This window comes from Rhodnius prolixus, unplaced genomic scaffold (genome assembly GCF_049639745.1).
Source record: "Rhodnius prolixus isolate KJV_2025 unplaced genomic scaffold, Rpr scaffold_5, whole genome shotgun sequence".
Lineage (NCBI taxonomy): Eukaryota > Metazoa > Arthropoda > Insecta > Hemiptera > Reduviidae > Rhodnius > Rhodnius prolixus.
The window spans coordinates 31,564,195-31,587,808 of record NW_027411624.1 but is presented as its reverse complement, the minus strand read 5'-3'; the positions used below and the strand labels follow the sequence as shown (position 1 = coordinate 31,587,808).

General features: G+C 30.7%; 3 protein-coding genes across 5 annotated transcripts; 1 reads left to right on the top strand and 2 right to left on the bottom strand.

The window, feature by feature from the left end:
• Window positions 1-1,070: 1,070 nt before the first annotated feature.
• LOC141458832 (uncharacterized) lies at window positions 1,071-13,164 on the bottom strand. Of its 2 annotated transcripts, none has more exons than XM_074137356.1 (6): window positions 12,740-13,164; window positions 12,326-12,454; window positions 11,045-11,185; window positions 8,961-9,128; window positions 8,654-8,766; window positions 1,071-6,662 (listed from the first exon to the last, which is right to left on the bottom strand). In XM_074137356.1, the coding sequence occupies exons 1-6, from the start codon at window positions 12,786-12,788 to the stop codon at window positions 6,552-6,554; spliced, it is 711 nt and encodes a 236-aa protein (XP_073993457.1). In that variant the 5' UTR covers window positions 12,789-13,164; the 3' UTR covers window positions 1,071-6,551. The 2 variants fall into 2 exon arrangements, with proteins under 2 accessions (XP_073993457.1, XP_073993458.1); XM_074137357.1 differs by lacking the exon at window positions 12,740-13,164 and adding an exon at window positions 12,636-12,660.
• A 261-nt stretch (window positions 13,165-13,425) lies between these two features.
• Window positions 13,426-16,817, top strand: Naa40 (N-alpha-acetyltransferase 40). Its single transcript, XM_074137358.1, has 3 exons — window positions 13,426-14,274; window positions 14,438-14,581; window positions 14,861-16,817. Exon 1 carries the CDS (start codon window positions 13,573-13,575, stop codon window positions 14,233-14,235), a length of 663 nt encoding a protein of 220 aa, XP_073993459.1. The 5' UTR covers window positions 13,426-13,572; the 3' UTR covers window positions 14,236-14,274; window positions 14,438-14,581; window positions 14,861-16,817.
• Window positions 14,293-17,912, bottom strand: Adi1 (acireductone dioxygenase 1). 2 transcript variants are annotated; one of them, XM_074137359.1, is made up of 4 exons: window positions 17,778-17,912; window positions 17,568-17,690; window positions 17,321-17,500; window positions 14,293-14,514 (listed from the first exon to the last, which is right to left on the bottom strand). In XM_074137359.1, the coding sequence occupies exons 1-4, from the start codon at window positions 17,898-17,900 to the stop codon at window positions 14,395-14,397; spliced, it is 546 nt and encodes a 181-aa protein (XP_073993460.1). In that variant the 5' UTR covers window positions 17,901-17,912; the 3' UTR covers window positions 14,293-14,394. The 2 variants fall into 2 exon arrangements, with proteins under 2 accessions (XP_073993460.1, XP_073993461.1); XM_074137360.1 differs by lacking the exon at window positions 14,293-14,514 and adding an exon at window positions 14,652-14,888.
• Between the last annotated feature and the right edge of the window lie 5,702 nt (window positions 17,913-23,614).

The window sequence follows — 23,614 nt, the reverse complement described above, 5'->3', positions numbered from 1 at the left end:
GTTCTTCAATAATTGCGGTCAAGCGCAAAACCGCTTTCCTGCTAATATAATGGCTTAATTTTTTTTTAACAAGTGTAATTGAAGTGATTAAAGAGCACTGAAACTTTTAAAGCAGTGCAATGAGGACCTCTGAAAAGACTTCTAGACTACATATAACTATCTATCTACATCTATCTATTATTGTGTGTCACTTATTCGGAAGTACTCAGCTGTCAAATTAAAAAATGTTATTCAGAAGGCTTCGGTTTTACTATATTTTTCTAACAGTTTTACTGAGGACAGTTTTTAACATTTGGTGTGACACCTTTCCGACAGAAGATCGAGGAGTTAAACTGAAAGATGAGCAAAATATCTGAAAATTACGTAGCTGAAGTCGAATTCCCAATAGCAAACTGATTAATCTAGGATAATGGACGAAAGTACTAAAGCGTTAAGGAATACAGTAAGCTTTCGAAATCATCCGAGACAAAATTCTGTGAAATAGAAACAAACATACCAAAAAACTGTTTTGTTTGACAGAGAAAAGCGATTAACATTAAATAAAATCCAAGGCGTAAACTGTGAATCAAACCCAGTGCCACAATTCACATTAGCTTTGCAGGTCTCGCCTCTAACCGCTCGGCTATTATTTATTTATATAATAAAAACAATAAGGGAAGGTTAAAACAATAAGGCTAAGTGGTTTGCGCAACTGGACTGACTTCTTCTCCTGGGATACCAGGTTCTAATCCAGGCTCGCTACTTTTAGATTTTTTTTTTTTTTTTCAAGAAGCTTCTTTCAGCTCACTATTCTGTAATGAAGAATGTTGTAATGGAAAAAGAAAATTGCCCAGAGGCCATTATTGCACTGAAAAAATAACGCTAAGCGTCAATGACCTTATATGTTGTGTCGCCTTAATTTAAAATAAACAATAATAATAAACAAACGTGAGTCCAAAAGAGTCCTCGTATTGATAAAACTGCAGCATTCCCTAGACTTCCTATCAAGGTTACCAGCGTAATGAAAAGTATAAAATTAGATAAGGTACCAGATTCAACAAAAAATAAATAAATAAATGATCAAAACCATGGAAATTCTACATTTTTATTTATATAGTTATAGTAAAATAGGATTTAGTTTCATTTTTTTCCCTAAACTTAATTTAAAATAAAATTATTATTTAATGCACGAAAAAATATATATATTAGCATCACATAAAAATTTCACAACTTTTTTTTTTGTTTTATATTATTTTTTCACTTATTTATTGCAATATGGAAAAAGGTAACTTTTATTTTAGTAAATACAGAATTTATATTAACATTTTAAAAATAATTATGGAAATGCCAAAATTTATTAATTATTTCTACAATTTTTAATAACAGACAACCTTTTTAGATACAGGTACTTAAATATTACATCCTCTTTCTTTTTCATTTGTCTTTATAAATTTTTTTTCTTTACTTTTTTGAAAATATATTATCAATGACAAAAAACATGAATAACAACTCAATCTATAAAAATATCTACTTCCTTTTTTTTTAAATAATTTCTTTTTGATATACATATTTTGAAAATACTGTTGTTTCATTTATTTTATTTTGTTGTATTATACACATTTACATTATTATATTGTAGGATATGTAAAAATAGCCTAATATTTCTCTAACTGAAATAAGGAATGAATTATTTCACAAAGCTACATTCTAAGAAGACAAAATATGAGAAAATAACTTCAACAATTTAAGAAAGGGATTAATTAATATTGTTGTTAGACACATAATTAATGGTCCCCTTTTAGCACATTTGTCCATTTTTTATATTTTTTTAATAAAAACTTAAAAATGTCTAGCCAAACTACCATATAGACAGAAATAAAAGACTGTTATATTCAAAGTTGGCTTTTTTGATAAAAAAAAAAACAAAAACCTTAGTTTATCAGCTAAATTATGGAAAAATATATTACTTTCTTACATACATATAGTTTTTTAAATGTCCTATTTTATAAAATAATTTGACAGGACCTTATTAATATATATAACATAAATCTTTGCTAATTTTCACCCACAAAAATATAATACAATGTAATACAATACAAGGTGTTATAAATTTATTTAAGACTCAGCTTCAGATGTGTCCACTTTGTGCAATGAAATGCTGTTTCCGAAGGCTAGATGCCTATGACGAATTCTCTTTCTCTCTCAGCTCTTCCACCTCCCCAAAATGTGATCCTGTTTCACAGATTATGCCCCCCCAAAAAAGGCGCAACTTTTTCACAATTTGGAAAATTCATTTATTACCACATTTAGCAAGCATGTAGGAACATGTCTTCATAATGATATTCTCTATTAATTAAAAAGAAGGGAAGAAATTGGTACCAAATTATCACGAAAAATACTATCTAATAACTAATAAAAATATCTGTTGAAAGTAAATTTATCGAAATTTTATCATTTCTAAATTTTTAATAAAATTTCGTATTAATGATTGTTTATCACTTTAGAACTCGTCATCTACTTATTAGAAGGTTAGCAAAGATGTAAATAATTTATTAAGAGTGTGCAAATAAAAATACAACTTGTTTACAAATACGTTTCTTTTATTTCTCATTTCCTTTTATTTCTAAATTTTTAATTTTCCTGAACATGACTTCCGGTTTTTCTTCTAAAAGTGTCACTTCTGAAGCCAATCCTTACAATAATATTATTTCTATTTATTCACAATACACCTGTACTCATGGGAAAATCGTAGAAGTTAAAACTAAATTTTACACAAATATTTTTCACACAAAATATTAATTGGAATAATTTAAAAAATATATTCTTACAATATAAAATAAAATTGTTCAATTTATTACAATAAATAAATCATAAATATGATAAAACTTTATATTCTGCCATTTTGTTTAAAGGCTAATTGAGGAAATACACTTTCTGTGTTTTTTAAAAATAAAATGGGCGGATATAGAATGTTTTCTACAATAAACATTACCTCGGACAGTTGTTATATTAATATCAAAATAAACATTTGGTAACTTTTATATGAAAGAAAAAAATGCAAAAACGGATGAGATAAAAATGAAACTTAGTTAACGATTACTTCTATTCCCAAAGCTTTTGAGTTACGATTCCACCAGTAAAATTTAATAAGTAAACATTTATTGCTGCAGGAAACATAATAACCTCTACAAATATTTTCTCTTCAGAGTTGATCCTGATTTTAAGCTTTACCCAAAGCTCCAGGGGAAACAAAATCATCCAGAGAAACAAATTTCACGCAAAAGGCAAAGAGTTTTGGCGTCAAACAGTTGGGCTCAATAAAGCAAACAAAAAAAAAAAAAATATCTTGAGAAAATCTAATCCGAAGAATCCCATTTTGCATAAAGTGTAAACCAGTGCTACTTGGTTTATTTTAGAAGCTAATCAGCTGAAAAACTTGTAAGTGTCAAAAATCTAAATATTTTCAGAATCTCACATGAACCCGTTTTATCCACCACTGCCTCATTTATCTCTGTGCGATGTTTACCATAAGTTGAACCATTAAATCAAACTAAAACTCTGATGAAACCCTCAACAAAACGAATTAAACCATCTAATTAACAAAAAAAATTACAATTACAAAAAAAAAAAATACATACATAAAGACTGTTACAAATTCAATTACAAACAAAGGAGTATGAAACAAATTACTAAAAATAACAACGAAAAGTTAGAATGTCTGCCCAAACATATTTCCATAAAAAGTACATATATCCAATTAAGGCATTTTATCTGTTATTGGAATTGTTATTTATTTCTTTTTTAAAATAATAATAATAATAATAATACACAATTAAAAATAATATTTTTGAATTAATATTTTTTTAAAAGTTTATATAAAGCTATTTATTTGTCTTTTTCTTTTTGCTAATACATTTTATTTACATTAGAAAATTTATTTACTTTATATAAAACTTTTTATATAAGATATTTTAAAAATGGGCAGTATTTGATTATATTTTTAGCACGTTTTTTTTCACTTTATGATTGATTCATTTGAAATAATTTTATTTTATATTTTAAGAGAAAATAAATTAATATTTTTATTTTAAAAGGAGGTAGAGATAATAGTATTGCTTTATACTATACTTAATTTGGTAATTTATAAATTAATAATTTAAAGAAATGCCGGTGGTTAAATGCTTAATGATTTATAAGTAAATATAAGTAATAAATTTAAATGTTTTTTGAAATAACGGGCTAAGTGTACATAATTCAAAATTACATATCTAGCAATTTAAAACAGTATTTTGTTTTGTTTTTTTGCTGTAAGGAACTAAAAGGTGGATAACTTCTTATGTGTATACGCAAAATCTTTTGTAGTAGATGCATTCTAATATAAATATCTCGAAGGATATTGGATAATTTTCTTGTTATTTTACGAATATCACACAAACTAGTTTTAAAGGAATAAATAAAAAAACAACACAAAGAAAAACCTACTAAATAGACTAAAAACTAAATATGGAATATTTTTTTTTTTTAAATAAGAGATCGCAGTCTAAACGATGGACGGCAAATTGATTGTTATTTATTTCACTCACTTATATGCCTTTTTTATATTATACACAATACAAAAAACAAAATTCCTTCTACAATACTTTTAGAAATATAGATAATGGTTAAAAACCTTGAAAAAAAAAAAGGTGAAACAAAGTAAGTTAAAATTGAGAAACTAAAAAGAAAGAAAGAAAAAAAATATATTGCTTTATTTTGGTGAAAAATAAATAAATAAAAAATCTATTAAATACTGATTCGTAATATTTGTAAAAGATATTACATGGAATAATGAACCATTTCTAATTTTGTTCCAGATAACTCAATCATGAGGGGAATGGCATTGCAGTGTGCCCCAATACAAATTGCAAGTTAACGCTTCACTGAGCAAAAAGGGAAAATTGATAAAAAACAAAACCAAAAAAAAAATAGAAATAATAATAATCTAAATATAATAAAATTTCTAAAATATTTTTCATATCATTTTGTACCTCTCTTCAAGAGGCAATTATGCAAATTTTCTGCGTTGAATTATCAATTTTTAACGTGAAGCCAGGCTGAGGAAGTGATCCAAGAAATGGAAACTGATAACTGCTGGAGATGAATGATTTTTACTCATATGAAATAAAGGCCGAAAGGCGGATAAGAAGAGATAGGACCAAGATTAAAATATTAAGGATGGGAGCTGCGATGCTTTTTTCAATTTTTTCGATTTTAATCGAATTGGAATAATTGGAATTATAGCTGTACTGTATCGATTTATCAGTTTTCTAAGATTTTTCTCTTAAAAGCTACAAAGATTTTAGTTTGTTGTTGGGTTTTGGAATACTGAAGATTGCTTGTTTCTGGATTAATAACTTATACTGATAATTATTCTCTTCATTTTAAAGTACTAGGAAATGGGGGAATGTTTATGCATTACATTAAAGCTCTTATAGTGAAGCTAACGAACATTGTATAAACATTCGAAATTGGAACATACCTAATAACAATAATTGAAAAAAAAAAAATCCCCAGTAAGAGTTGAGCTAAGAATGGGGGAAACAGAGATAAATTAATGATATATCTGTAATAAATATATATGTGGGGTGAAGTTGAAACGCCTGCTCGTGGTGTCCCCCCAGCATAATCTAAACGATCAACAATACACCAACCTAAACGGGTCTGGCCATCAGACAGTCTCAGGAGTTTTTAACCGTGTACAAAATTCTGAAGATGCTCCAGGGCAAGTGTTGTGGCCCAAAGGAGGCAATCCCTCCACCAAGACACTAGAGGAGACTGTGAGCCAATCTGCCCACATCTCCGAAATCAAACAGATTACAAGAAAGAAACCTCTAAACCGCACAGTAGATGAGGAATAAGTATCTGGATATACATATATATTTTTGAGGCACTACAAACCAGAGTAAGATCTCCACTCTATTAATTTCTCCCTTTCAAAGCAGATAAAATGTTAAGTACAGTAAAAAGAAAAATTATCAGAAGGAACTTGTGTAACAATTTAAAATTAAAGATAAAGTAAAAACATTATAAGATAGATAGATAATATAAATATAGTTTTTACGATAATGTAGAAAACAAATATCAGGTAACTAAACTGAAGCAAATAACGTATTAATTAAGCTTTTTTTTTCTTTTTTAAATAAATCCAACTTTAAAAAATATAACCTTTTTAAAGAAATAAAATTAAATAAATATTTATACATTTAATAAGTACGCTAAACAATTAACCGACATTTCACCAAATTTATTCCATCAAATGGAATAAAAACAACTATGAACTATGAAATAAAAAAATATTCCAAATGCGGATATTAAGTAAAATTAGAAAGTACGTGGGAATGTCTTTTTTGGGAAATACAAAAGATGAGAAAAAAATTAAGTAAATTTCAAAACTATTAAGATATGAAAAGTTATACCAGTTTGTGTGACTACATGAATTTTTTTTTTTTTAAAAAAACCTAAAATCGAAGAAGAAAAAAGATGGAACTTTTGTTCATTGCATTATCACTGGCATCGTGGATTATTCTTCTTATTCAAAGTTTTGTATGTTTGACATGATCTGTCCAATAATTCTGTATAGTCATTGCTTCAAGGCTATTTAAAAATGAATCATTATCTAGACTGTACATTTCTTCTGAATTTTCCTAAAACACACAAAGAAATAATAATAATAATAAATATATATTGTTAAATTTTACATTCTTTTATGCGTCATAAGAGAAATCTTGCAATCGTCTTCGATTCTGCGTTTTTACGATGGGTTTGGTATATTTCGATTCGGTATATTTCAAGTTGTTCAGATCATGAAAAAGGGGTTTTTACGATGGGTTTGAGTGTGTATGGACAGCATAACTTATAAAGAAGCGTGGAATGTTCAAATTAAAAGAAGGTTTTAACTCAGTGGATCTCTCACGGGATCGAATCCAATTTTGTCCTCAGATTTCCTCTTCCTCGCCATTGACAGCTAACTATACGGTTCGGTATTGACAGAGTTGTCTCTAAGGTAAAGCACACAGTCCGGAGATTGGCAGAGCAACTAGACAACGCACACCTTCAAACTTGACTCACCATAATAATAATAATAATAATAATAAGGGAAGGGATTAGCTATGCGGTCAGCGTACTGATCTCCCACGCGGAGGTCCCGGGTTCGAATCCAGCTGCTGACCCTTAATTTTCTCTTCCTAGGAGCTTCTTATAGCTCATTGTTCGGTGATGGACAGTGTTGTCTGTAACGAGAGAACACTGTCCGGAGGCCAGCAGTGCCCTGAAAAAAGCTCCGGGCGCCAATAACCTTAGATGTTGACGCGCCTTAAATCATTAAAAAATAATAATAATAATAACAAATATCGATATTTCGACCAAATACCACATAGTTTGGTTCGGTTATTCAAATATGCTCATTTACTTTCCTATTTATGGAAGGATTTTTCCGCTTTTTGAGATTAGCTTTAAATCTTCGCACACCAATTGCAAACTATAACTATTTATTGCCATTGAAAATTCTCAGTCACTGGAAAACGTTAGACCGGGCACATTTACCAACAGCATGCGAAGTTTAAGAAGCATTTATCTTGATTGGGATGTGTACAGTCTGCTTAGCGTAGTTTCTGTAAATATGCCAGGTTGACCGTCGACTCGCTCTTCCCGTTTGCGTTGTACAAATGATGTATAATACGTTGGCACTTCCGAATGCAGCGTGTGTTTTCGTAAACGCGTCATTTTGACACAATGTGAAGAAAGCAATTAACGTTGTAGCGGTAGATTCAGGGCTATTTAATGCACATTGAAATTTATGAATTCAATTTATCAATGCAATCGGAAACGTTGAAATGGAATCATAAAATATTTAGTATAGCTCGTGTTGCTTATACGTGATGGCGCTGCTTTTACCTGTCACGTGTGACATCTATATAATAGGTACATAAAAACACGCGCGCATTCGAATGCAACGTTGTGTCAAAATGTCAAAGCAATCGGAGTGATTAAGATTTTGAACAAACGAATATTTACATTTTTATTTATATAGATAAATAATTTCTTATCAAATAGGTTATTTTTTTATTGCATGCTGTGACAAAATTATAGGATGATGACGTTTAAAATTTGTTAGCACTTTTACATTAAAATAATAATAATAATAATAATAATAATAATAATAATAATAATAATAATAACAGATAACACCTACTAATCCAGGAATAAAGCATTGTCGCTATTGGGATACTAATACAAGAGATTCAAAAGTTATAATGAAGTATGTGTACAAATAATAATTTTATTCTAAGAACAATTTGGCTTAGGTTCTCCATAAAGCGTCATATCGGGGATTTACGTCCAACTATAGTTTAGGAGTTTTAGATAGTAAACGTACTCTACTGTAAATTTCCCATATTAAGCATTAAATAAAATCCAAGGTCTAGACCAGGAATCGAATCCAAGAAGGCCACATCTAAGAATTAAATATGTTTTAAAATTCGGAGACTGAAAAAGAATGTGAGTTATTAACTGTAATTAGAGAAAGTAGTGTGTTCTACATCCTTTTGTTTTACACACACAACTTGTTTGCGATGATTCGAATATAACATCAGGATACGTTAAGAAAACTAAAATAAGACATAAATATTTGACTCACTCTAAATGCTGTATCGTCAATATAGCCTGTAGATTCATCATTGCTAAATTTATCACTCAATGTTTGCGGTCTATTCCAGCTTAAATGGCGATATAAAACAAAGCTAATCACACCTAAAAATATGTATATATTATTATTATTAATAACAACATAGTTTCTTTGTTTAAACAAGCCAAAAAAGAAAAATTCAGGACATCCGATTTCATTGGATATTGCATTCAACAAATACCTAAAAAAATGTATCTGTAAAATTGATGGGCTATCTTTAGTTCACATGATCAAAATGTTATATACAATATTAACTTACCAATCAGTATAACTATAATTATCACAAGTACAGATATGCCTGCAATGATGCCAACGTTAAATATATAGCTAGAATCTTCACCATTACTTCTGCTTGTCAGGTACAATTCGTTAGTTATGTTGCAGTTACTTATGTTGTACTCTGTACCATTAAATTCTTCTAATAAACCTGCAAACAGTTACAAAGAATTAAAAACTTTGGTAAAACAAAATTTTCAATCTGTTAATAATATAGAGTTGTTATGGTTTATGATTAATTTACATTATAATCGATATTAATTATTTATAGAGAAGGCTACTACAGAAATGCTAGCACTTCACTTTCTTTGTACACAAATTAAGTGTTTATTATATTCTTCACGATCAAGTATTATTTACTTAAAAAACTCGTTTAGATGAATTTGTTTAGTTAGCTAAACAAAACATTTCGAGCGTTGCTAAAAATGAGATACTTTATCCAATAATTTTGGTATCACAATCACACTGAAACCATTTACAATAGTATCCCATAGTTTTATATTGTGAGTAATGTTGGCAGAGTTAAATATTTATAAGTAAATATGATATTTTAAACAAAATTTTAAGTTACAGGCCTCCAGAATTGTAGTAAGATAAAGTCTTGCGTTTTCTCAGTTTTTTATTTTTTTAAAATTTTTTCTAGATTATGCCTCTTCATTAAAAAACTTACTATTTCGAAAGAAATTTCTAATTTAAAAGATTGATTGATTGACAACTATAAAACATATCCTTTTAGGCAAGAGAATTAAAAATTATTATTAAAATATATAATATTTGTAGAGATATAAACAAGAGTAATTATACACATAATCTGATGTGAATCTATACAAGTGGAAGAAATAGTTCACTTACATAAGTCTTTTCAATGACTTCCTTATAAATAAGACTTAATACAATTTTCCTTATATTTTTAAATTTTTGCAAACTAGGGCATTACAAATTTCCTCTGTTTTTTTTTTTTAAAAAAAATTAATAACAATAACTAAAACCCATTTTTTATTTATCTACTGTTCAAGGTTAATATCGCCAGATGTGATTATATCTAACTGTCTTATCTAAGACAGACCTGCTAAATGTAGAGAAAATGTAATTTGTTCTCAGAACAATAGACAATTTATATTACATAATCTTGTTAAGTAGTGGAAAGTAAACAGTTGATGAACTGAAAAGAATCTGTAATATTGAATTATTGTGAGCGCGGTCTATTTCCTTAGTAGATTTTATTGGGATCTTTAATTAGTGCTAACATTGCGCAATCTGTGTAGAAAAATGTTTTAAAAAGATTAAAAGTTTCAGATTGTTTAAGGAATAAATATTTTTTCTCAATATTAACAAAACGTCTAAAATATTATGATTTGAGTTTGATTTTCTTATCCTACTAATTAGACAAAGTATTGCAATCATATTAAAACGTTCAAAATTAAGTTTTTACTCAAAACACGCAAATTGAGGATTTCTGGATCTGAAGCAATAGTTGTCTAAACAATGGCCTGATTTTTCAGATGTATATAAATGCCTATTTTTTCAGGCGGGCTTTACGTCTAACTACCAATTAGGTGTCGTGGACGGAGGAGACTATTCTTGTATTAACCATTAAATAAAATCCAAGGCATAGACCGGGAATCAAACCCAGTACCACAATACATATTAACTCTGCAGGTCTCGCCTCTATCCGCTCGGCTACCGTGATGCCTGAGTATAATGGTTTATAATAAAAACTTAATATTGTATTTGGGTGCTGCCATGACAGCCGATTGTAAGTTATGCAGCAAAGGTAGTGTTAAACTATTACATAAATACTATTCATAGAATAGTATGTTTACTACTTTACCCAGAACTGATTTTTCACTCATTGAGGGATTTGGGAGAGAAAAATTTCTCACTGACAAAGTCTGCAAATATATTATTAACAAAGTATAAATTAAATATCTTATTTTCCCCTTTTTAAGTGAGTCAATTAAAAAAAGTAAAGAAATCCCAAATTTTTCGAGCTATAGATCAAGTAAATGAATCAATATTTATTTAATTATAACAAAAACTTAATCAATTTAATCATCAATTACTAACTTGCATTAGTGTAGATGGGTGAAGTGGTTTCAGAAACATCTTCTACAGAATGTGCTAACGTGGATACCGTCAAATTGTTAACATCAATATCTGTCATATAAACATTTGTAATATTCGGTGGTAGAACTTCTTCATGTTGACCTAAAAAAAATAAAAAATACAAAATTAATGAACTGTAACAGTAAAAAAAAGAGGTGGGGAAAACACATATTTATAGTAATTATTTAAGTAGAAAATGGGAAAACATCAACATAATTTTCCGCAAAGATGATCACTAAACGCCACACTCTCGGTTTCACAATAAATATAAACTTTCACAAAAAAGATTTTTATCAAAAAGCAGCAAACCATGCAAACATAATATATTTTTTTAATTTTTGGCATTTTACAAGCAATAAAATAATAATTTTTAATACGTGTACCGCCCATATCATAGGATCATGTAGGGTTTTAATGGGGATACGCAATAATTCCCCTCTTGACTATTAATACTCTTATTTTTAGGTAAAAATGTTTTAACAAATAAAATATTATCCATAAAATTTTAGAAACTTGAGTATGCAATTTGTAATGATCGTTAGAGGATGAAAAAATGAATCTGTACAAGGTGTCTATGAGTAAAGCATACATATACCTGTCACAGAAGACTTAATCCAAATATTCAAGCTTGAACGTCCATCAATCCGCAGTGCCTCTGTGCAATTTTTCTATTTTTGAGTTTAAAAAAATAAAAAATAAAAATTCCTTCAACTATTGCTTAAAACCTCTTATACTTCGGATAGATATATGCCTACCACTTTTTTTAAAATATTTTTTCATATTTATTCATGTATTGGTTGATCTTCGAGGTGCAAAATCAGAGTTATCTTTCTAAAGACATTTGATATTTCGACAAGTAGTATTTACTTTCATTACAGTGCAATAATAGGAAATTGTAGCTCCTAAATGTAAAAATTAAATAAAGAAATCAACTTTAGGGTTTAAGACAATGCGAAGAATACTTTGCAATAGTTTCATTGATAAATTCGATGCATTTAAGTTGTACTACATATATGGAAGTAAACCCATTTATAAATGAAACACCCAGCTAAAAAAAAAATTGAGCTGTCTAAATTCTAAATTTTTAAGAAAATTGATAGCCAATAAGCATTACCATTAGAAACAAGAGAAAAAAAAATGCTTAAGCAAAATGTCACTAAAGCATACAGAATCATCCATTTAATAATTTTAAACCAAGGGGCTTAACTAAGGAGTTTCAATTTTATAAAAAACAATACTTACCTTCTTCATTTCCTGATAGATGCTCTAAAACGGGGTTTGCAGTTGGTTCCTTATTATCCACAGGGTGTTTATCAATATGTGAGGATGCACAGCACAAAACGATACTAGTAACTAGTACTAGCCACATACCTGTAAATAAAATATTTTATTAATGAAATAAAATAAGATATACATTATATATATATATAACAGCCAAATTAGGGGGAAACCTTAGGCATGGAGTTTATAATCCAATTAAAAGTAATGGTAAAATTTAAACTAATAATAATAGTTCACATAAGTATAATTAATTATAGCAATATTTACATACAATTCCATTTTTATGAGTTGATGTTTACATTGTATGTCACTCAGTTGAAGCGATTATAGTCATGAATTCGTCCATTAAGTTTACAAAACATTTCTAATACTAACCTTCAGCGAATGAGCGACACCTCCAGCTTTTATATTTATAAAAAACCATTGTATAGTCATTGTGGCTGATAAATACTTGAGTTAAAATATAAAAACCGTTGATCAGTACATAATAACCAATAAAAGAATCTAAACTCCACTATAATTTGAAATAAAAAAACTATTTCATATATTTATTCCAGACAAAACACAAGTTTAATATTCAAAATAAGTTTATCCATCACACTTGGTCTAATTGTTTATGAGATTATTACACTTTCAACCCAAAACTCAACTCAGACGATATCTGATCACTGGACACTAGTGAAAGGCCTGATTACACAACAGCTGCAGCTGATGTATTCAACGATCAAACGCAACAACCATGATTGTTCTTCAAGCTGCGTAATACTAAAAAGGAGCTGTTTTAGCGATCTACCTGGTAGATAAAAATGGGACTCGAAAACCAACCACTAGGTAGATAGCCAAAACAGTTTCGGTAAGAACAGAGAGCAGATGATTAGTGTGACTGTTTTTTATTTGTTAAGTAAAGTTAATAATAAGTTATTTAAGCGATATAAATTAAAATAAATAATTGAACCTCTTGTTTAATGGACTATAATTTAATGCACAATCGCAAAAGACATCTTACCAATAATTAAAAAACCATCTTTCCAGATGTTTAAAAAGTTAAACACACCCACTTATAAATTGGCGCTTGTTTTCGACAGTGTAACCTTTAAGTTTTGTTACTTAAATGTTCGTGAATCGAGTAAGATAAATATAATTGTTTAAATATTAAACCATTTCGAATATTTAGTGGATGTTTATAAACTTCAGAAATTTTAGAAAAAATGGGACGAAAAACAGCTAAAAGCCTTGAAAAGCAATCAAGACTTAAACAACAAAAGAAACAATTGGCTAAAGCTCGTGAAACTGTGAAGAAGGCAAATATGTTAGTGGATCCGTTGCTTGATTTTCCAGCATTCGTTAATTTTACCAGAAATGGATTAGACATTGAATTAGAATGTAAACGCGTTCAACAGTTAAGCTCGGAAATGGTGCAGTGGTTAATGTTACTTATGGAAACTAATATGAAAGTTCTGTACAATCAGTGCAATTGGGGTTGGGATGAAGTTAAAAAAAGGAACGAAATGACTGAAGATGCAGCGTGGTATCTTATTGCATATTTAAAAGACGGTCATGTACCAGTAGGATTTTCGCATTTTCGTTTTGATATGGACTTCGATGATGCAGTTCTGTATGTGTATGAACTACAACTCGATTGTACTGTTCAAAGAAAAGGACTCGGTAAATTCATGTCCCAAGTTTTAGAGCTTATTGCTTTTAAGAACAATATGCAAAAGGTAATGATGACTGTTTTTAAACATAACCCACCTGCTCTCTCATTTTACCGGTCTATGAACTACACCCTAGATGAAACTTCGCCTGAGGATAACTTTGAAGCTCAATATTGCTACTATATTTTTAGTAAACTAAATAAAAATATTAAATGAAGCCACGGAGTTTTTCAGGCAGGAATAATACATTTTCAGGTACAATTAATAACTAAGTTGCGTATTTCAAATGTTTTATTACAACTGTAACATACTTTTCTCATGTAAAAATATAAATCAATATAATTTTTTTACCAGTATTCATTGAATATCTTCATATTAAAAACCTTCTAACATCCTTGCGACATATTCTTTTCTACAGGGCAAATCATCAGCAGGTCTATTGTGGGGAGTCCAAACAGGTTCACCAACAAAATATCTCTTGGCCTTTATGTAATTCTAAAAACAAAGTGAACAGTAATTAAAGCATTTACTCTTCCATGGCTGAATGTACAATACAGTTGATGTAAGTAGTAATTTCATGTGTAGATTATAAATCAAATAATATTTACAAATTTCTGCATCACAATGAAAAAGTATTCCTAACAATAGCTTCAGTACTTTTATATGCTGTTTGAACAAGTTGCCACTCGTAGTCAAGAATTCAACCAAATTAGCGATTTTTTTTGTTTTTGTTGGCGCTTATTACTATTTTTGTTATATGGCTTTCACAGAGGTATCAATGAACATTGGCTGCCGAAATATTTTGTCTACTATCGGGCAATAAGATGTTCTTTCGTTGCAGGCAATCGTGTACATCAGCGGACAGTGAGCTGTCGACAATTAGAAAAAATCTAAGAACCATTACAGATGTTTGAAGAGTGGGCATAGAAGAGCAGAGGCTGGACCCAGGAGATTAGAGTCCACCTCAGCATTATAGATAAATCAATTTATTCATACTGTGCGATAAATGGATGAGATTTTAAGGATGGCGGGTAATAATCCGTAGCACAAATGGTGGTTGAAGAGAGTCTAATCACCAATAGATTGTTTCGCTATTGAAGTCGCTCCTTGCATTTATCTGACAATTTACGTTCGTTCAGATCTTAACATATTTAGTACTTCATCAAAGCTCATATTAACTGATTTTACTAGCACGATTCTAAATCCGTAGTTTTTAAACCTGACAACGAAGTTCATTAATTGAAGTTAATAACTTTCTACGATTTATTTGTCACATCCATGTGTGTTTTTTTTGTGAGCTGCATTTCTAAGGTTCACCCATCTGCAGGCTAAAAAAAAGGTAGACAAATAAGTGTAACTACCTCAAACCTTCACTCAAATGTTGTGAATCCAAGACTGAAAAGACCCAGTTTATCATAATATCTAGAAGATAGACTAACTCTTGAAAACAGTGGATCATAAAAAAAAAGCAGGTCATTCCATACATACAGAACTGCATCATCTAAGTCCAAATCAAAACGAAAATGCGAAAACCTTACAGGTTCATAACCGTAATTGTATTTCAAACATGCTATTAGATCCCTTGCTGCATCTTCTGTCATTTCGTATCTTTTTTTAACTTCATCCCAACCCCAATTGCATTGATTATACATAACTTTCATATTGGTTTCCATCACTAACAATAACCACTGCACCATTTTCTAGGACAACTGTTGAAATGTTTACATTCTAATTCAATGTATGGGCAATTTCTTGTAAAAATATTGAATGCTGGAAAATCAAGCAACGGCCCACTAAAATATTTGCTTTCTTCACAGTTTCTTGAGTTTTGGCCAATTAATTTTTTGATTGATTTTGGCTCAATTGTTTTGATTGCTTCTCAAGACTTTGTGTACATGTAAAATCTCTTTTCCCACGCGAAAGCCTTGGTATGTGACTAAGTCTGGGTAAATGCAGAATAGTGCTGATATTGTACCTTTTTTATTTATATTATAAATTATAAAATGAACGACTGGATCACAGTCATACTTCAAAGAAATACATAGCTGATAAGCTCAGCTGTGCTATATTTAAAAAAAATCAATTGTATTAACAAATAAACAAGAGTATAGTAGTGTATTTCAAATTTATAATTTAATTAAAGTTTAATATAAAATTTTATTTTCCACGTGTTAAGTTTTATATGTACTTATTAAATAATGTTTTTATTACGCTTAAATTACGTTCAGCACAATAATTTTTTTATTTAGTTTATTTGTTTTTCTTGACTGACTTTTTGCTTTTCACTCCGAAGTCACTGATTTAACGAACTTACAATTAACTTCATTTTAATTCCTAAGATGTTATTAACTCTTGGGTTATTGATAAGAAGTTTTCAATAAAGAATAAAGGGCATTCTAATCAAAAATTGCATAATTCTAACAGTCTTCTTCAAGCAATTGATAACAACATTCACTGAGAGTAGAACCCAAATTAAATGGCCTTAAGAGACTAAACAAGATATTCTCGTATCTTCAACACTCTCCTTATAATGTTAATTGTCATCTATACAGCTTCAACATCCAAGCCCCCAACTGCTAAACGAAAAGAGCAAAAAAAATCTAGCACAGAAGGCTTGGCTCAAATTCCTTCCTCCCAGGCTAGAACTCGGAAACTCTAGGAGTTGAAATATTTTCGACTGATAGCCTAAGTAACTACCTTTTCACTTCAAAAGCTCGAAGAGCCATGATGGAGCGATGTCCCTAGAATCAGCCTCAGGTCTTCACCACAGAGTACGAATTTATGAATCTCCCAGTGCTGGATGCCCATGGACCCAAATTTAAGTAACAGGCATCCCTAATTAGAAAAGTAAGTCTAGATTTCAACATAGCCACGAAAATTAAAAGAAAGCCTTGAAGCAGCTAACTCCTATTCACAATCGTATCTGTCCAACAGGATGAAAAACCAATTGCACTGCCTAAAATCATGAACCTAGTTTCCTCATAGCCTAAACAAACTAAGATGGGCAGTCATGGCTCATTTCTGTTTTTATGGAGAAAATGAAGCTTTTAGTTTTGTTTTAGAAATTATGCAAATACTACTTGGTTCTAATCTCTTTTGCCTCCTCTATCAATAAGTGATGTTAAAGATATAAAATTAAGTAAGTTCCTTAACTCAAGTAAGGAGTATTTAGTTTTTACGGCAAGAAACATTTCAGGCGAATACTGTAATTTTTATTATAAATTACGATACACAAATTCAATATGTAATGGCAAACTAAACGTACTATACCAAGAGATGATATATAATAATAAAAACATACCTTTGTATCCAATGTGAATCTGTGATAAATTCCTTTAGGGAGTATTAGTAAATCACCTGGGGTAACTTCGATTCTGATCCATTCATCATTTTTGTCCCGCCCATCAAAATATCCAGAACCATCAAGAACTAATCTTATTTCCTCATCAGTATGTAAATGTTCTTGGAAAAAGCTTTTCAGCTATAACAATGCATGTTTTTAAACAAACAAAAAAGCTACAAAAGAAGATACTAAAAAAATGATGAACCTTTTCTTCATAATTAGGCAAACATTCTTTAGAACAGACTAATTCATCCTCGTAAGAGTAATTCCTATCTTTTTTTAGTTTATTCAAAAGTTCATTGTCTTTAAGTGAATCCAAACCTTCTATCTGTAAAAGTGAATTTCTTGAGATTATTATATAAAGAGTAAAGCTTTTTAAAAAATGAAAAAAATAGTAGAAATTACAAATACTCACTTTAAAGTACTCAATTCCTGTCAATTTGTATAAATCCCGCAACGAGATATACTTAGGTGGATCTTGATGATGCTCTAATCTTTGATCGGCAGTGCTGTTATCCATATACCATGCTCGTACCATTTTTAACGTAAAATGAACCTTTAAGAATGGAATGGATCGATTTTTATTTCATTTAAGCACAGTTTATAATTCACTTCAACGCTTAGCTTAAATAGATAACCTCACTAGATATCTCGTATGAAGGCTAGAGAACAGAATTAAAGATAAGGAAAGCAGATTCGCTGCATTCCACTTCCACTGACCATTCCACCCTCTTCCACATTTGTGTAATGTGTGTCAACAATCAAACATCAAGGAATAAACAAGGTCAAACTTGTTTTCAAGCATTTATGCAAGCTACCAGCAAAACCATTTTGAGTATGATTTTCAATATCATGTATCTCTAGTTACTATAAATATTAACCTGTTTATTACTTTGTTTTACTAGTTGTAACTCGTAAGTAGCCGCTCTTAAACTGTAGCTGAAGGTTTATCTCTGGCCTTTAACTTTCAAAAATTCTCTTTATTTGCTTAATGGTTAGTTTAAAAAAACCTAAAACAAATATAAATACATAAAAATTATTATGCAGTTCTATTGATACGCAACTACAGCACTAAAAGTTTTCAATTACAAGATGCCGACGTGAATTCTAGATGCTTATGCCATCCAGTAGAAATATTTAAAACTAAATAGCGTAGTTGGTTACATTTAGTTTACCATTTATCCGCTAGATAGGGTAAGATGTTCTAAAACCTTTAAAGAATTTTTAATAGTAGTGTAGAATGGTAAATATTTATTTGCATTTGGTGGATTACCCTATCTAAACAGATTGAGCTCTTGGCACTTTATTAGTGAGAAAATAATAATAATAATAATATTTTACAAATTAAATAACAATAAAGTAGTGATTTAAACAATAAACATAATATGATAAATTAAAATTAAATTGGATAAATAATAATTATTAAATAAAGAATACCAGAAATAATAAAGTATTATTTACTCACTGCATGAAATGTAACTAAGAACCATTAAAGAGAGATGAAAAATTAAGGAATAAAGTGATACTAAAAATTATTTATTACTAATGTGTTAATGCAAATAAATAACAGACTTTTAGAAAATATAAGACATTAAGTAATTAATGTCCTTAATGCAGGGCAAAAGATCTTAATTTTAAGCAATTACAGATCTTAATTTCGGTGATATTTCTGCTACTTCATTTTCCTCTCTTCCGTTCTTCAGTAGATCTAAAGATATGGTTAAAAAAAAAAATACGAGAGAGTTCATGAATTGATAGTGGTCAGTAAAATGCAAGATTGTATAAAATGATGGCCCAAAGATTTTGAAAGAGTAGACACACACAGAATGTAACGAACCGCGACGTTTAATTGCTCCCAAAATGTTGTCCTATAAACCAGTTAGTAGCCTCCGGCCTAGGTTCTCCGCTAATTTATACTTTTTAATTACCAGGTTGTAAACAGCCCACCCACGCTCGTGCTTTGCTCTCAATAGATCTCGCTACCAGATATTTCTTTTATCTGGCCACCTCATAAATTAATTACTTCTTGTTTTTTTATCAAATTAAACACTCCTTTTTTTTTAAATTTTAATTAACTGAACAATATTCAAATTATTTAAGGAGTTGCTATATTACTTGTTTGACTTTTTAAGAACTATTTGAGCCCAATATGATTATCCTCAATTGGCCTTACTATGAACTTCATGGTTTGTGAGTTGTCAGTTGTTTCACTTGGTTCTAGTTTGGAATTTCGGTATTTTATTTATGTCGAACCAAAGTTTATTCTAAACTAAAATGAATGAATATTCAACTTTTCTCTTTGTTTTTATAGTATATTGAGTATAAAACAATATGTAAACAACCGAACAAAAAAATAAAATAAGAGTTTTCTGGAAGATATTTGAATTGACAAGATTTTTAGGGCGGAGTTTTATGGGAAGCCGCAATGAGGCCGGCATAATATTATTAGTAAGATGAGATTTTTACCGTCTACAGGTGTCAGATATGAGATAACCACAGAGCACAGGTGTCCGTTCAATCGTGTAACTGAGTACGTGTATGAACATCTTCCCACAAAGTAATCAAGAGCAAAAAAGTAAAAGAAATGAGAGTACAGTTGGAAGTGGATATTATCTACTGTATTTTGATTGTTGTGGTTAGCTATCATTCCTTAAAGAACATGTGTGTACCTCTAGTTTCCATTCTTGAACTTCATTCTCTAAAGAATTATTATTGAAATACAGTCTTAACATTTTCAATTAGGTAGAGCATAATGGAATAAAACACAGTAGAGTACATCAAAATTAATTATTAAACTTACAAGTAGTTGGCACCATATTAGGTGTGATGAAATCTTGAAGAGCTTCTGAGATGTACCACAGTCTCATCAGTCTGGGTTTGGACTTGATGATACAGCAGATATCTTTTTCTCTTCTCATTGTAATACTTAGGAGATTAAGTCAAGTTTGTTAAAAGTAGGTTATAAACAGTAGAGTTTTCATTGTAACCTGTTCCGTCAATGATGGCTTCAAGAGCGTGCGTGACAAGATAGTGTAGCATGTTTTAGGTTGACCACTGGACATTATTATCATGACCACCTGAACATTTCCTTCTCTGCAATTTACTTTTTGCTATTTTGGAAAGCAGTAAATTGGTGTCATATCGTCGAAATTCATTTTGATTGATTTTTTTTTTTGGTTATATCATTTTAGTTAACAGATACATTTATTTAAGGATTTACAAAACTGTATTTGTTTATATTCACTAAAACATAAGTCGCAGAAACCTCAAACTTACAACACTATTTCGGTTACTGTACGAGATTCGAAGCTTCTATTGTACAAATAGAAGGCCTTTCTTCACACCTCTTGAGATTCTTCTACATCACATTAAGAGTGCTGCAACTATAGGTAGACAAACCTGGACTGTGACGAAGAAGGTTACTGCATAAGAAGATTGAATTAGTGGTGATGATTTCACTGGATTGGAAAAAGAATATTTAGAATAATGAGAAGGTGAAAAGAACAGTTAGATCTAGAATCTAGTACGAAGGCAGTTCGACAAGGAAACAGCCTGTTGAGGCCTGGGAAAAATAAACTATTATAAAATTGGTTTCAAAATGCTGAAATCTCAATCTTAATAGACCTTTCGTTTTCTTTAATTCTGATCGGCTTCGCATTTAATCATCTTCAGAAGCTTCTTCATCGATTTAGTGCAAAGAATAGTTTGTTACGTGGAATTAACTATGCGTAATCATCCGAAAACAATGGAAATTAAAGAAAGAAAGACTGCTGTGATTTAAATTACTTACAATCCTGGTTGTTTCTTTAAACTTAAAAATGTTAACTGTACTTACTTAAATCTGTTACGGATTTTATCCTCAGAAATATTGGTCTCACTGAGAAACTGGAAGTTATTAGATGTCAGACTTCAGGAAGACACAGTTTTGTGGTGAAAATGTAAAACTCCAAAATCCTTCAGATCCAAAACTCTTGAGTATAAAAAGAGCTTCCCATCTTTCTTATTATTTAGGCCAAATAAATTATGGGCACAAGTCTTCTAATTAGCATTGTAATAATTTAGTTTTTAGCTGTATTTTAAATTCTATCTTTAGTATTTCGTGGTTATAATCGATGAGGTATGGTGATAGCAGGTTAGGCAGTAAGTATATTGAAAAAGCTTGGCACATGCAGCACTGAGATCTATGAATATGTCTAAGTCAAATTATTGCCAATTTCCATCATACTTTTTTTTGTATTTATTGAATTGCCAATCTTTCGGCCTGGAGACTAGGTCATCTCAGGGCTTATTCTTAAAACAAATGTAATCAAATTGTTTACATTAAAGATTGGTGTGCTCTCTGTTCTGACTTTTTAGGTACTATGATATCTCTACGTTCGACATATAATAGATGTACGATGTTAGAACAAAATAAAGATAAAATCAACTTTATCCTGCCGAAGATAGTAAAGTATATATATTTGTGTGCGCGGTAGAGCTTGTCCAGGACGTGCCCAGGGACTCTAGTTAGCAACCAGCACCTTCTCTCTCACATTGCCCCAGAGATTGTACACTGCCCGCCTAGTAGTTAGTGGCTAACTGAACGTTCTGAATTACCTGTCTAGATCACCATGCTCGCACACCTGTGTATATGTGTGAATTTAATAATACATGTCCGCTCTCTGGCGGTCATACACTGACGGCTATCTTACCACCCAACATAAACACCTACCGCCAAAACTCTGCTATTAAGGCGCGTGGTCTATCGTTAAATTGTTCAGCTTCTACACTTTCAAAATGCCAATTTAACCAACTTGAATTTTTTATTATTATTATTCAACTTATTTTTTTTCTTTACACAATAAATGTAAAGTAGGTAGTTACTCTTTTTAACAAAATAAAAAATATTTTTAATAGTAAAATATTCTAAGACTCTCTTATTTCGAAATATAAAACTGCAAAGTGTTCTGGTAGTATTATCTAGTTAGTTATCTTTCATAATCTGTACTTGTTGTAATTTTTACTAGTATACTTCAATTGTAATGTCCCTCAACTTTTTAGAAATGCACTGTTCTTAAATATGATTTTTGTTAGAGGCACTTTTCTACGACCATTATTCTTTTTTTAAAAAATAATTAGTCTGAGAGTTAATGTTGGACTAGAGTACATCCTAACAATATAAAGGGCAGTACAGTTTAATGGTCTGTTACAGATCACTGAGCATCAACCAAAAATCAGGGGTGTACCCAAGAAGTCTTTTTTTCTAACGATTTAAGGCGCGTCAACATCTGCGGTTATTTGCGCCTGGAGCTTTTTTTTTCAGTACACGGCCAGCCTCCGAACAGTGTTATCTCTTTACAAACAACACCGGACAGTGAGCTGTAAGAAGCTCCTAGGAAGAGAAAAATCTAAGGGTCAGCAGCTGGATTCGAACCCGGTACCTCCGCATGAGAATCCATTACGCTAACCGTATAGCTAATATCCCTTCTCTCATTATATTAAGTTAAACAGAAAAGAAAGAGTTGATAAACTTTATGAGAAAAGTTTAAAGAAGAAAACGAGCTTAACTGAACTTATAGTTGATGACGACAGGCGCCAGACTTAGCTGGAGTTTTGTATACTGCGCATAAGTCACATGGTATGTAATTTGATGGCGCTTGAAGCAGCGGCATGTGTTTTTAAGAAGCTGAGGGACCACCCGGGTCTCTTATTAGGAATCCATTTTCATCACTAAGAGGGATCTTCTTACTGAACTGGACGCCACTGGGATATGTGTAGCCAATTAACTTACAATCTTACGAGTCTTCTGTGTTTATTTGTAGGCTAAGTAAAACTTAAAATTTTTATCACAGTTAAGTTTGTTCGTTGGGAGCTCTCTTCCGATGTGGAGCGGATCCTCCAATTTGTCCATTATCCAAAGAATGCAGGCCTTCCACAATCCATTGCGGAATCCATTCAACGTTTCTATTGAGCTCCACAGATCCATAAAGAGCTCAACAAACTTTTTACTTCCGCTTCTTGCTTTTTCTTGAACCTTTCCCACTTATCTATTCAGTTATCTTAATATTATAGCTTAAATCCTCTCAACTACTTCTTGTCCTCCAACAACCTAACACGCTGCTTAAAACAGCGATGGCCGCAAAATATCCTAATTCTAGAGAATTCCAGGAGTGGATTGCGACACTCATCACGCCTCAGTGGATGGGGCAATCTTGCCACATTGTGCATTCTGATTGTAGCTAAAAATGTGCATGACTTAAGTATTAACGGTGG